Here is a 12,624-nt window from a genome sequence, read left to right on the forward strand (position 1 = left end):
GTACAAAGTTTATATTTTCCATTTATTGGAACTTGGATTTATTTTTATTTCATAGGAAATTTACAGTATTCAGCATTAACAGTAGTTGTGCAGTCTTAGATTTATAAGACAAATTAGATCTCAATTTACACATTGGTAAATTGAGATCAAATAACCCAAGGCAGAAATTAAAGCTTTCTCTTCAAAATAGTTGTGAACAGTCCTGAAGGGGTGGCCTGCCCTTCCACACCTGTAGGTATATCTCGTCAGGTGGGACGAGAGACTGAGAAAGAAATAAGACACAGAAACAAAGTATAGAGAAAGAACAGTGGGCCCAGGAGAACGGCACTCAGCATATCAAGGACCTGCCCCGTCACCGGTCTTTGAGTTCTCTCAGTTTTGGTTGATTACTATTTTCACTATCTCAGCAAGAGGAATGCCGTAGGAGAGCAAGGTGATAATAGGGAGAAGGTCAGCAAGAAAACGTGAGCAAAGGAATCTGTGTCACAATTAAGTTCAAGGGGAGGTACTATGCCTGGATGTGCACGTAGGCCAGATTTATGTTTCTCTCCACCCAAACATCTCAGTGGAGTAAAGAATAACAAAGGAGCATTGCTGCCAACATGTCTCGCCTCCTGCCATAGGGCGGTTTTTCTCCTATCTCAGAATTGAACAAATGTACAATCGGGTTTTATACCGAGACATTCAGTTCCCAGGAACAGGCAGGAGACAGTGGCCTTCCTCTATCTCAACTGCAAGAGGCTTTCCTCTTTCACTAATCCTTCTCAGCACAGACCCTTCACGGGTGTCGGGCTGGGGGACGGTCAGGTCCTTCCCGTCCCACGAGGCCGTATTTCAGACTATCACATGGGGAGAAACCTTGGACAATACTCAGCTTTCCAGGGCAGAGGTCCCTGCGGCTTTCTGCAGCGCATTGTGCCCCTGGTTTATCGAGACTAGAGAATGGTGATGACTTTTACCGAGCATACTGCTTGTAAACATTTTGTTAACAAAGCACATCCTGCACAGCCCTAGATCCCTTAAACCTTGATTCCATACAATACATGTTTTTGTGAGCTCAAGTTTGGGGCAAAGAGGTTAGGGCAAAGTGGTTGGGGCAAAGTTACAGCATCTCAGGGCAAAGCAATTGTTCAGGGTACAGGCCAAAATGGAGTTTCTTATGTCTTCCCTTTCTACATAGACACAGTAACAGTCTGATCTCTCTTTCTTTTCCCTATACATTCCAATTAAAGCTTGGTTCTTCATTCCTCACTCTCCTTCACTGTTTTCAGTGGGAAGAGGAGCACTGGTCCAATCTCTGCTTGTTTAAATCTCTCTTCAGCTCTAATAACTTGATTTTTGTCCTTGAGTCAGTCCTGTAGTTGTAGAACCTGTTAAATCTAGTTTTGGCCAGGTGTGGTGGCTCACGCCTGTAATCCCAGCACTTTGGGAGGCTGAGGCGGGTGGATCAGTAGGTCAGGAGTTTGAGACCAGCCTGACCAACGTGGTAAAACCCCATCTCTACTAAAAATACAAAAATTAGCTGGGCGTGGTGGTGCCCGCCTGTAATCCTAGCTACTCAGGAGGCTGAGGCAGGAGAATCACTTGAACCTGGGGGCGGAGGTTGCAGTGAGCCGGGATCGCGCAACTGCCCTTCAGTCTGGGCAACAGAGCGAGACTCCGTCTCAAAAATAAATAAATAAATAAATAACTAGTTTCTGTTCAAATTCTTAAATTTGATATCAAGTCAATTGTATAATTTCCTCTCCAACCTACAAGTAAAATAATCCTCTCCATAAAAACCCATAACATGCTATAGTGTGTGCCTTGCAAACTTCTTAAACTGTGAATAGATCTAATACATTTTTCTTCTTTTTTTTTAACACCTTGCTCATGGAACTAATGAATCTTATTTGGATGAAAAATATTGGTATAGGACATAGAATAAATTATGTGAATTCAGAAAGAACCTATCAAAAATTGTGAATATGGAACATACTCCTGGTACTTATACCAGCTTATATTATTTTAGTGAGTTAGAAAGCTATTTTTGAGCTTTTTTTTTTTTTTTTTTTTTTTTTTTTGAGATGGAGTCTCTCTTAATCACCCAGGCTGGAGTGCAGTGGCGTAATCTTGTGTCACTGCAACCTCCCCCTCCTGGGTTCAAGAGATTGTCTTCTCTTGCCTCAGCCTCCTTAGTAGCTGGGATTACGGGTGCGCACCACCTCACCCGACCTGTTGAGCTCTTGTAAGAAATCTCCTGAGCAGGAAAATCTGGAGTAGATTAGTGGCTGCTCGGGGCTTTTGGGGGTGGGCAGGTGAGGTGGGTGGGAATGTAGGAAGAGAGTGATAGCTAAGTGGTATGGGGTTTCTTTTTGAGATGATGAAAAGGTTTAAAAATTGGTTGTGATGATGGCTGTGCATATACTAAAAAACATTAGACTGTATGCTTTAAATGGCTGTATATGGTATGTGAATTACATTTCAGTGTGGCTTTTTTAAGTCTCCTTTTGACCAATAATGTTACATACTTTAATGTGAATTCAAATGAATTAAGGTACTTGACTTAAAGCAATGGGACAAAAGCCTAGGGTTTCATATACACAAACTCCAGAGATTTCTAGTGCCCTCACCTACAAATTAATTTTCTGGTCAAGTAAAAGCCAGTTAAATTTGAGTAAATAGCCTCAAAAATCCTAATGGAGGCCAAAGCCAAAAATAACTTGTTTTATGTAGTTTGCCTTCTTAATACTTGTATATCCCATTTACTCATTTTTGAATTATAGTTTGTACATTTTTGTTTTTAGTATGTGTATACCATATCAACTATCTCTTCCTCTGAAACAAATGTTTCACAAAAAATCACATACAGTGATTTCACATAGAGTCAACAAGTGTTGACTACTTATGTCAGATAACAGGCTGTAGTAAATAAGTGGAAATTAGGTTTTTACAGTAAACTAGGGAAATAACAATGTGTGGAATCACTACTTTCACTTGCTGTTTTTTCACTTGACACCTTATGAAATAGTTGACTTGCCATGGTGCATGAAAAATGTGTACGCTTAAACTCTAGAATCACACTCAACATCTTCACATGGTCTCCTTATATGAGAAGTTCTCAGGAACTGACACTGATTGAGAGAACCACTGATCAAGTCATCACCTCTCAATTTACTCCAGATCACTTGTTTATGGGGGAATTGACTGCATCATTTAGGTTATTTTTCTCCTGTTTTTGAAAGGCATTTCTGGTTTAGTTTGTGTAAGGTAGATAGATATTTATATGACCACAGTTTACATAGATAATGATTTGCTGCTGGAAGTAACCTGATTATAACTAATTCTGAATTACCTGAAGATTTTGGACAAATGTTATTCAAATATAGGTGTTTTAGCTTTAAACAGACTTAAAAATACAGATTTTTGGAAAAGATAAATTGAAGAGGTCATTATTTTTTTCTTTCTTCTTCTTTTTTTTTTTTTTTTTTTTTTTGAGACAGGGTCTCACTCTGTTGCCCAGACTGGAATGCAGTGGCACAATCACAGCTCACTGAAGCCGCTACCTCCTGGACTCAAGCAGTCCTCCCAGCTCAACCCCCTGAGTAGCTGAGACTATAGGCATGTGTCACCTGCCCGGCAAAATTTATTTTCTGTAGAGACAGGCTCACTTTATTGCCCAGGCTGGTCTCAAACTTCTGTGTTCAAGCAATCCTCCCATCTCAGCCTCCCAGAGTGTTGGGATTACAGATGTGAGCCACTGCGCTCAGCCCATAGTGCTTTTTTGTTGTGGTGGTGGTGGATTTTTGTTCCTTTTTGAAACAGTCTCACTTTCATAGAAGTTAAGAGTACAGCAATACAATCGCAGTTCACCACAGTCTCAACCTCCCAGGCTCAAGTGATCGTCCCACCTCAGCTTCCTGAGTAACTGGGACCACAGGTGCCCACCACTACACCTGGCTGATTCTTTATTTTATTTTGTTTGTAGAGACAGGGTCTCACTATGTTGCCCAGGTGATCCTTCTGAACTCAGGTGATCCTCCTGCCTCAGCCTCCCAAAGTGCTAGCTAGGATTACAGGTGCTAGGCCACTGTGCCCGGCCCCATAGTGCTTCATTGGTTTATTGGTTATTTTAAATAGTGTGCTTCTGAACACAACAGTTAGATTTATGTATCTTTTCTCTTCTCCTTTTTTGAGACAGAGTCTTGCTCTATCACCCAGGTTGGAGTACAGTGGCGCAGTCTTGGCTTACTGCAACCTCTGTTGCCTGGATTCAAGCAATTCTCCTGTCTCTCAGCCTCTCAAGTAGCTGGGATTACAGGTGCATGCCACCATGCCCGGCTAGTTTTTGTATTTTTAGTAGAGACAGGGTTTCACCATGTTAGCCAGTCTGGATTATATATTTTTTCAGATTTTTTGCTTCCTTTTCATCCCATCTTGTTTATATTAATATCTTAACACCTTTTTATTAACTTATACCAAAATTTATTTTATCCTGTCTACAATAACTAAAAGTCATGCTTTTCAAATTTTTGAGAGGAAAATAAATAAATAAAAATCAGCTGGGCATAGTGGTGTGCACCTGTAATCCCAGCACTCTGGGAGGCCAAAGCAGGAGGATGGCTTGAGCGTAGGAGTTCAAGGTTACAGCGAGTTCTGATTGCATCACTGGACTCCACCTGGGCAAAAGAGTGAGAGAAATCCTGTCTCTTAAAAAATAAATAAGTGAGGCCAGGCACGGTGGCTCATGCCTGTAATCCCAACACTTTGGGAGGCCGAGGCAGGTGGATCACTTGAGGACAGGAGTTCAAGACCAGCCTGGTCAACATGGCAAAACCCCATCTCTACTAAAAATACAAAAATGCCAGGCATGGTGGTATGTACCTGTAATCCCAGCTACTCAGTAGGCTGAGGCAGGAGAAATCACTCGAACCTGGGAGGCAGAGGTTGCAGTGAGCCGAGATTGTGCCACTGCACTCCAGCCTGGGCGACAGAGCAAGACCCCGTCTCAAAAAATAAAAATAAATAAATAAAATAAAAAATTGAAATGGTAGTAAATCTTACATTTCTTTGAAACATGTTGTGATTAGCTTCTTTCAGCAAAATAGTTGCTTATTATTTGTCTAAAAACAGACCTATTACTTACTTTTAGTTAATGTTCATTTTTGCCCTGAATTATATAATTTTCCACGTTTTCGAAATTTTAATTATAAAATTATGCAGTTGCATTTTCTTTTATGTTCTATGACTTGTGTTTCTGTTATTGGACATAGGTTATTTTCAGACTGTCATAGCTTTCATTACTAAAGATACCTGACTTGCCTAACACAAAAGTACTTATTTGTTTACACATATACATATGTATATGTATTTAAGTATATGTATACTTAATCATATAGCTGATAACTAGTTTTTAAATTTTAATGAATTTTAGCATCTGAGTAGTGGAAACAACTGTAATTGACATGTCAATCCAGGTTTTTAAAATAACTTACTTTATGTTTGTGATATTACACACTAAGGCAGATTTTGTGTTCTTGACTACTGTATCATTAATTAACTACTAGCATTAATTTCAGCCTCATATACTATGAGTGATAGACATGGCCTTTTTTATTATGTAATGTTTCTTATTGATACAGATGGCTTAAGCAAAATCAGACTAAACTATAGCGATGAATCACCTGAAGCTGGTAAAATGCTTGAAGATGAACTCGTCGACTTCTCAGAAGATCAGGATAACCAGGTAAAACTTAATGCTTGGCAAAAAGTTCTAATGTTTTATCTAATTAAAAGTTTTTCTTGCTGAACATGGCGGTGCACACCTGTAGTCCCAGTGACTTGGGAGGCTAAGGCAGAAAGATCTCTTGAGCCTAGGAGTTTGGGTTCAGCCTGGGCAACATAAGGAAACTCCATCTCTTAAAAAAAAAATGAAAAAAGGAAAAAGAAAAAAATCTTACTTTATAAAGTCTTGTAAAGCAATTTCTTCAACTAGTAATTTATCATGGCTTCTGAATTTGGATCATGTCTTAAAAAACAAATTCAGCTTTCAAGTCAGAAGTTGCCAGGATAAATGTATACATGCTGTTGTTGCTGCTACTGTGGTGTGGACTGAACTTTAATGTAATATTGATTAACCCACCCTAACTCAGCTACCACCACCAATACCCACCTTCCTCTTTCAAAGCATTTATGGGTCATACTTAACCTTTAACCTGACTTGACATTCAAGAAGCAAATGTTTAAACCTTCAGTTATATGGTACATGAGTACCAAAAATATTATATTGTTTTCCCACTTTTCCAGTTATTTTTTTTTTCTCCTGCCTGATTCGATTTATATGTGTCATGGCAGAAGCAGATAATATTTAATTAAAGTTAATATAGATGAATTCTGACTTTTCCTTGGAGTCTCATTTGCCCTAATAAACAGTATGAACAGCAAGAATAAAGTATATCTGTGAAAATACTTTACTTTTTAGCTTCTGTTAAAAGAGGATTTTATATTGAGAAAAGTTTATAAGAATCCTACAGCATACCATTTTGTTAATTCTCTGACCTTTCATTAGTTGTTAGGACATACTGAGTTGTATAGTAGTGAAGATGGCTTTATACTGTACCATCTTTCCTTTTTGCTTAATCTTCCAGTGAACAAAAGGCATTTTAAGATATCTCTTGGTTTACAATGTATGGCAACTAAATATAGCTTTTCAATCCAACATATATAGGAATTACATTCATGATTTATAATGAGCACTTAGGTACTTTTGGTTATAGCAATTACCTGTGATGTGAACAAGCTAATGTAACTGCTTTATTATTACTATTATTCCTACTATTGATTATTCCATTCGTAAAGTTGCCAGAAGCTTTCTCAAAGAACAACAATGACCAAAAAAGCCTTGTTTATTTTACATTCAAGAGAATCTACAGAATAAGGACTCAGTGTCCTTAAGTTAGCTTCTCTCAAGTGAGATGGATAAGTGGGTTTCTCAAGGAAAGCAGTGTTTCCAAAAACCCTTTAAATATTTCTGATGTGAAAACATTATTCATGTAAAATAACATGTTATTTTATATCCTATTGTGAAATAGCTGTCTTAGCCAACAAACTAAATTTTTGTAAAAATAAACTAAAATCAGAGCAGTAATATTTGGTGGGAGAAGAATCAGTCATAATATATTCAGTCTTAAAGATTTATTCTAGATTGAGTAAATAGATCTAACAATTTGTTATAAACCTCTGGTAGTTTATTTTCCTTAAAATGTCAGTGTTGTAGCATTGGATAATTGGAATTAAGTAACATACCACATCTCTAGTGTCTAATCACCTAAATAGAGAAAAAGTTTTGACAATCATTACAAAGATTTTTGTCTCCAGTGTGCTATTTTGTTAGGTTATTAGTTATTTAGATTATATATTTTCAGTATTAACAGTAGGCTGTCTTTTATAGGATGATAGCAGTGATGATGGATTCCTCGCTGATGACAACTGCAGTTCAGAAATAGGACAGTGGCATTTAAAGCCTACTATCTGTAAACAGTAAGCATTAACTGTGTATCTTGAAAACTACATAATTTTTAAGTATGCTCATAAAACATAACAGGACAGTTTTTTTTTAAATAAATACTTAAGCAAAATTCATAAATGCTGTCAGAGTCAGTGAGGAAACTTGAGGCATGCTATCTAGGGATTAAAATGAGAAGAATGGGTAATCATTTCAGTCCTCCATTTGCCAGTTTCCCGAGCCTCTGCATGCACATGTCCACACACAAATGTTTTGTTTTGTTTAAATTTTTTATGTATATATTTTTTGAGACAGAGTCTTGCTCTGTCGCCCAGGCTGGAGTGCAGTGGCACAATCCCAGCTCACCACAACCTCCACTTCCCAGGTTCAAGCGATTCTCATGCCTCAGCCTCAGGAATAGCTGGGACTACAGGTGCGTGCCACCATGCCTGGCTAAGTTTTGAATTTTTAGTAGAGATGGGGTTTTGCCATGTTGGCAAGACTGATCTCAAACTCCTGGCCTCAAGTGATCCGCCCCTCTCAGCCTTCCAAATTGCTGGGATTACAGGCGTGACCCATCGCGCCCGGCCACAAGTTTTGATAGTGAACCACTATTCCTTTTTACCTACAATGTTTTGGAGCAGAAATCACTATATATCAAAACAGTAACATGGGGTTGGAGTTTACACTGATTCCTTAGCTACTCTATGAAGGCTGTGGAGTAACCCAAGGCAGACGTAAGAGACATGTTCCAACTGAGAACTCCAAATAAGGGTGAGTCAGTTTTGCTTTTCAGAAGTACGTGTTTCTTCTGAGATGCTGAACTTCTTAGGTGAAGTATTACCTATTTCTAGGTTTAATCTCCTTTGACTTTTTTTATAGAAAATGTTGACAGAAACTCTATTAAGAGACTTTGAAAATGCAGCATCATTCTACAGAAAAATAGAGACCTAGGGTAGTTAAACAATCTGCTCCAAACTTTATAAAATTTTAGCAGGAAGAAGCTAGATCACTTCCAGACACAGTGGGTCACACTTTGTGCTAGCACTTCTGAAGACCAAAGCAGGAGGATCGCATGAGGCCAGGAGTGCAAGACCAGCTTGGGCAACACAGTGAGACGCCATCTCTGGAAAAAGTTAAAAAAAAAAAAAAAATAGCCAACTGTGGTGGCTAAAAAATAACCTAGATTTTTTTTAACATTTGAGGAGTTTGGGCTCTACATTAGACTTCCTTACTTGAGTTTACAACATAACTTTACAGAATTAAAATACTGAAAGTTGAATCTTCAGCCATCAATATTTATATACAGAGTTATACAGAGTGTTCTACAGAGTGTTCTGAAGTGGAATCTTGAAAAAAAAACGTTCTAAACTAATTATTTCATGTGATGATTACCTGCTTAGTTATCTACAATAAGTTTTAGTTAAAAATGAGATTTTTGGCTGGGCGCAGTAGCACATGCCTATAATCCCAGCACTTTGGAAGGCTGAGGTGGGCAGATAGCTTGAGCCCAGGAGTTCTATACCAGCCTGGGCAACATGGAAAAACCCATCTCTACAAAAAAAAAAATACAAAAATTAGCTGAGTGTGGTCACATATGCCTGTAGTTACAGCTCCTCAGGAGGCTGAGTTGGGAGGATCACCTGCGCTCAGGACATTGAGGCTGCAGTGAGCTGTTATTACGCCGCTTCACATGGTGACAGAGTGAGACCCTGCCTGAAAAAAATGGGCCGAGGTTGGGGGGATTATTTTCTTTATACTTTTTCATGGTCCTTTTGTTGATTTTGGAATATGGGGGATGTTCAAATTTTCAGAATTGTTTTGACTTTTTACTAATTTTGAAGTACTTTTAGAAACCAACTACAGAATTTTAGTATAAAATATAGCTAAGATATGGTTAAGTTAATATTCTATAATTCAGTATTTAATATATCCATAGATATTTAAGTATTCTTAGATTATAAGGTTAGTATGTGTCTATAAGGTTCATTTTTTTTCCCTCAGTAGTACTGAGTCATACAAAGGGGATTTTGAAGGTTTTAAATTTGATTGTTTATAATATGCCACTTTTAATCCTTTTATGCGTTTGTAATATTATTAAGTATTCAACTTTTGGTCATTTTTACCCTGCAGACCTTGTATCCTACTTATGGACTCACTCCGAGGCCCTTCTCGGTCAAATGTTGTCAAAATTTTAAGAGAGTAAGTTCACACTTTATTTCGTATTCTGATGGGGATGAAGAACTATGTATATTTATATATGTGTGTATTCTTAATATATATGAATTATTGCAGGTATTTAGAAGTGGAATGGGAAGTTAAAAAAGGAAGCAAAAGAAGTTTTTCCAAAGATGTTATGAAGGGCTCTAATCCAAAAGTACCACAGCAAAACAACTTCAGTGACTGTGGTGTATATGTATTGCAGTATGTAGAGAGCTTTTTTGAGGTGGGTTTCAATTTGTTGGATCTGATATAATAAATAATAAAATAGTGCATTTGACTTTACCTTAGTAAAAAACACAATAAGCAAATATTTTAAAGAGTTTCAAAATTATTGTTTCAAAAATTATTCCATGGAGCAAAAACTTCTAAATGGAAGAACCTTCAAGGCATAAAAATAGTATATTTACAGTTCATCAAATCCAAGGCTTGTTGAGCTCATTCTATCACTGAACAATCAACCTGCCCTCTCTACTAGCTCTTGCCACCTTAAGAAATCTCTCCCGTGATTCACACTGCCTCTTTTAGCCTCTTTTCTCCTCTTCATAGATACATTTCTTAAGAAGTGTTTATATTCACTCTCTAATTCTACAGATTCTACTTCTCAAATCTCTAAAATCTGGCTTTATCCTTAACCTTATGTTAAAATTGCTCTTGACTTTCCAGCACCCTTTGACAGTGTCAACCATTTCTTCCTCACTCTCTTGCTTTGACTTCAGAGGTACAGTACCACACATAACCTCTCTTGGATATTCTTTACTGTGATCTTGACTCCTATCTTCATCCACCATACAGTGGATGACCACTAGGTTCTGTGAATTGTGTCATTTAATGTCAGATAGATTTACTTGTTTATCCTCGAGTGTCACTATTCTGAACTGCTATACCAATCTCTAACAGATTCCTATGCCTCCTGCCTTCTGTTTTTCATGGTTGTTTTCCAAAAACATAAATCTAATCCTGTTACTTTCCTGCTTTAAATCTTATAGTGGCTTCCTGTGGCTGTTGATTTACAGACCAAAATCTTTCACATGATTGATAAGCACCTATGTGATCTGACCCCCTATTTAAGCTTCTAGCCTCATTTTCCCACCATTTTCACTCTAGCTTTAATACAACAGCCAGCCACCTGAATGCCATTGTTTCATGTTCTTTCTTGCCTCTAGGCCTTGATTCATATTTCCTAACCTGGAATACTTTTTTGTTGCTTCTATTATACCTTGTCTGTCTAACATGTATTCATTCTTCAGGTCTTAGCCTAAACATCACTTCCTCTTGGAATTGCATAAAACCCCCAGATATGTATTTTCACAGTACTCTATACTTCTGTCATAATACTTGCCATATTTCTTGTTTTAATTGTTGAATTGCCTGTCTTTCTAAACTGGAGCTGGCAAACTTGTTAATAAAGTAGTAAATACATTAGGCTTTGCAACTGTACAGTCTCTATTGCCTCTTAGTTCTGCTGTGGTCCAGTGAAAGCATCTGCAGACCATATGTAAATGAGTTAGTGTGGCTGTGTTCCAATGAAACTTTATTACAGAAACAGGTGGTGGGCAGAATTTGGTCCACTGGCAAACCCTGATCTAGACTATAAGATCTATGATAGAAACTGTGTCTTGTATCTCCAATACCTAACACAGTACTTGGCATGTGATAGATAATACAGAAATACATATTGAATGCGTTGTTGGGTTTTCTTATTTTTAACTTCGGAATGTTTCTGTGATTGAAATGAAAGGTTATTTATTACAGTTTTCTAATACGCATTTAATTGTTTTATTTTCAGAATCCAATTCTCAGTTTTGAACTACCTATGAATTTGGCAAACTGGTTTCCTCCACCAAGAATGAGAACAAAAAGAGAAGAAATCCGAAACATAATTCTGAAGCTACAGGAAGATCAGAGCAAAGAGAAAAGAAAGCATAAGGACACTTACTCAACAGAAGCACCTTTAGGCGAAGGAACAGAACAATATGTCAATAGTATCTCAGATTGACCATTTCTGTTACTTGTCATTTCTACTTTCAGAAACTAAATGACTTTCAAATTTGGGTATAGACAATAAAGAACTGAAGTGCTCACTACTCAGTGATTTGGAAATTTTGATGCTTGTATAAATGTCAGATAATTAATTTCCAAAGGCGTATGTATTAAGTAAAAGTCTGTAAATATGTTAATGAGGCCAATTTTTCCAGCATTTATAATTATTTTTTTCACTTGTTAGGAAGCTTTTGTTATGTATTTTCTGTTAATAGTACCTAAAATTGCAACTTCTAAACACAAATAAAAAGAAAATATTTATAGGAGGAAATGATTAATTTGATATTCTTTAGTGAACTTGTTTAATTCCTCAGTGGGTGTGACATATTTCATGGGAATATTCAGATATCTATGGTAATATTTTGACCCTTTATATTTGTTCTAAAATAAGTCAAAATGTGAAAATAATATTAAATCTAAGATATTTTGAACTAAGCATCTTTATATGCTTGTGTAACAGGAACAAAGTAACAGCCTTTCAATTCATATACTGCCTTGTGTTCAGTGAACCCAAGAAATATAATAAATATTTGTAATTTTACACAAATATTTAAGAGGAAAGAGTATTAAGAGCAATTCAAAAAAAGTAACCTTATACTACTAAAAAAAACTATTATTGCATATATTATCATCAAATGCATTTTTGAAGACATCAAAGACTCAGGTTAAAACTATTTTGGTAAGTGCAGCTTGAATTTCAAATATCCCGTGTTACCTTTCTCTATTACAGCTTAAAGTATGCTACAATCTGTGTCATATAGTTAATTGATAAGCATTTTTAATCTGTGTAAACACAGGAATTTAAATAGGAATTTACTATTTTTTTGTAAAGCTTTTGCTATTTTTTCATTGCTCATTTTGTTCTTATTATTTTGATA

At 36.9% G+C, this 12,624-nt stretch overlaps 1 protein-coding gene across 24 annotated transcripts in view; it reads left to right on the top strand.

Annotated features, from left to right (window-relative positions):
- SENP6 (SUMO specific peptidase 6) overlaps positions 1–12,017 on the top strand; it is a 114,065-nt gene extending 102,048 nt beyond the window's left edge. For 20 of the 24 annotated variants that reach the window (XM_003311361.6, XM_009451568.5, XM_518592.8 and 17 more), the window contains 5 exons: positions 5,622–5,725; positions 7,430–7,518; positions 9,617–9,685; positions 9,779–9,929; positions 11,493–12,017. In XM_003311361.6, the coding sequence (XP_003311409.1) occupies positions 5,622–5,725; positions 7,430–7,518; positions 9,617–9,685; positions 9,779–9,929; positions 11,493–11,702 (623 nt within the window). In that variant the 3' untranslated portion in view covers positions 11,703–12,017. The remainder of the gene's footprint in view (positions 1–5,621; positions 5,726–7,429; positions 7,519–9,616; positions 9,686–9,778; positions 9,930–11,492) is intronic. The other 4 variants (XR_010158069.1, XR_010158070.1, XR_010158071.1 and 1 more) reach the window with 1 other exon arrangement.
- Positions 12,018–12,624: the final 607 nt, after the last annotated feature.

Source organism: Pan troglodytes, chromosome 5 (assembly GCF_028858775.2).
Source record: "Pan troglodytes isolate AG18354 chromosome 5, NHGRI_mPanTro3-v2.0_pri, whole genome shotgun sequence".
Taxonomy (NCBI): domain Eukaryota; kingdom Metazoa; phylum Chordata; class Mammalia; order Primates; family Hominidae; genus Pan; species Pan troglodytes.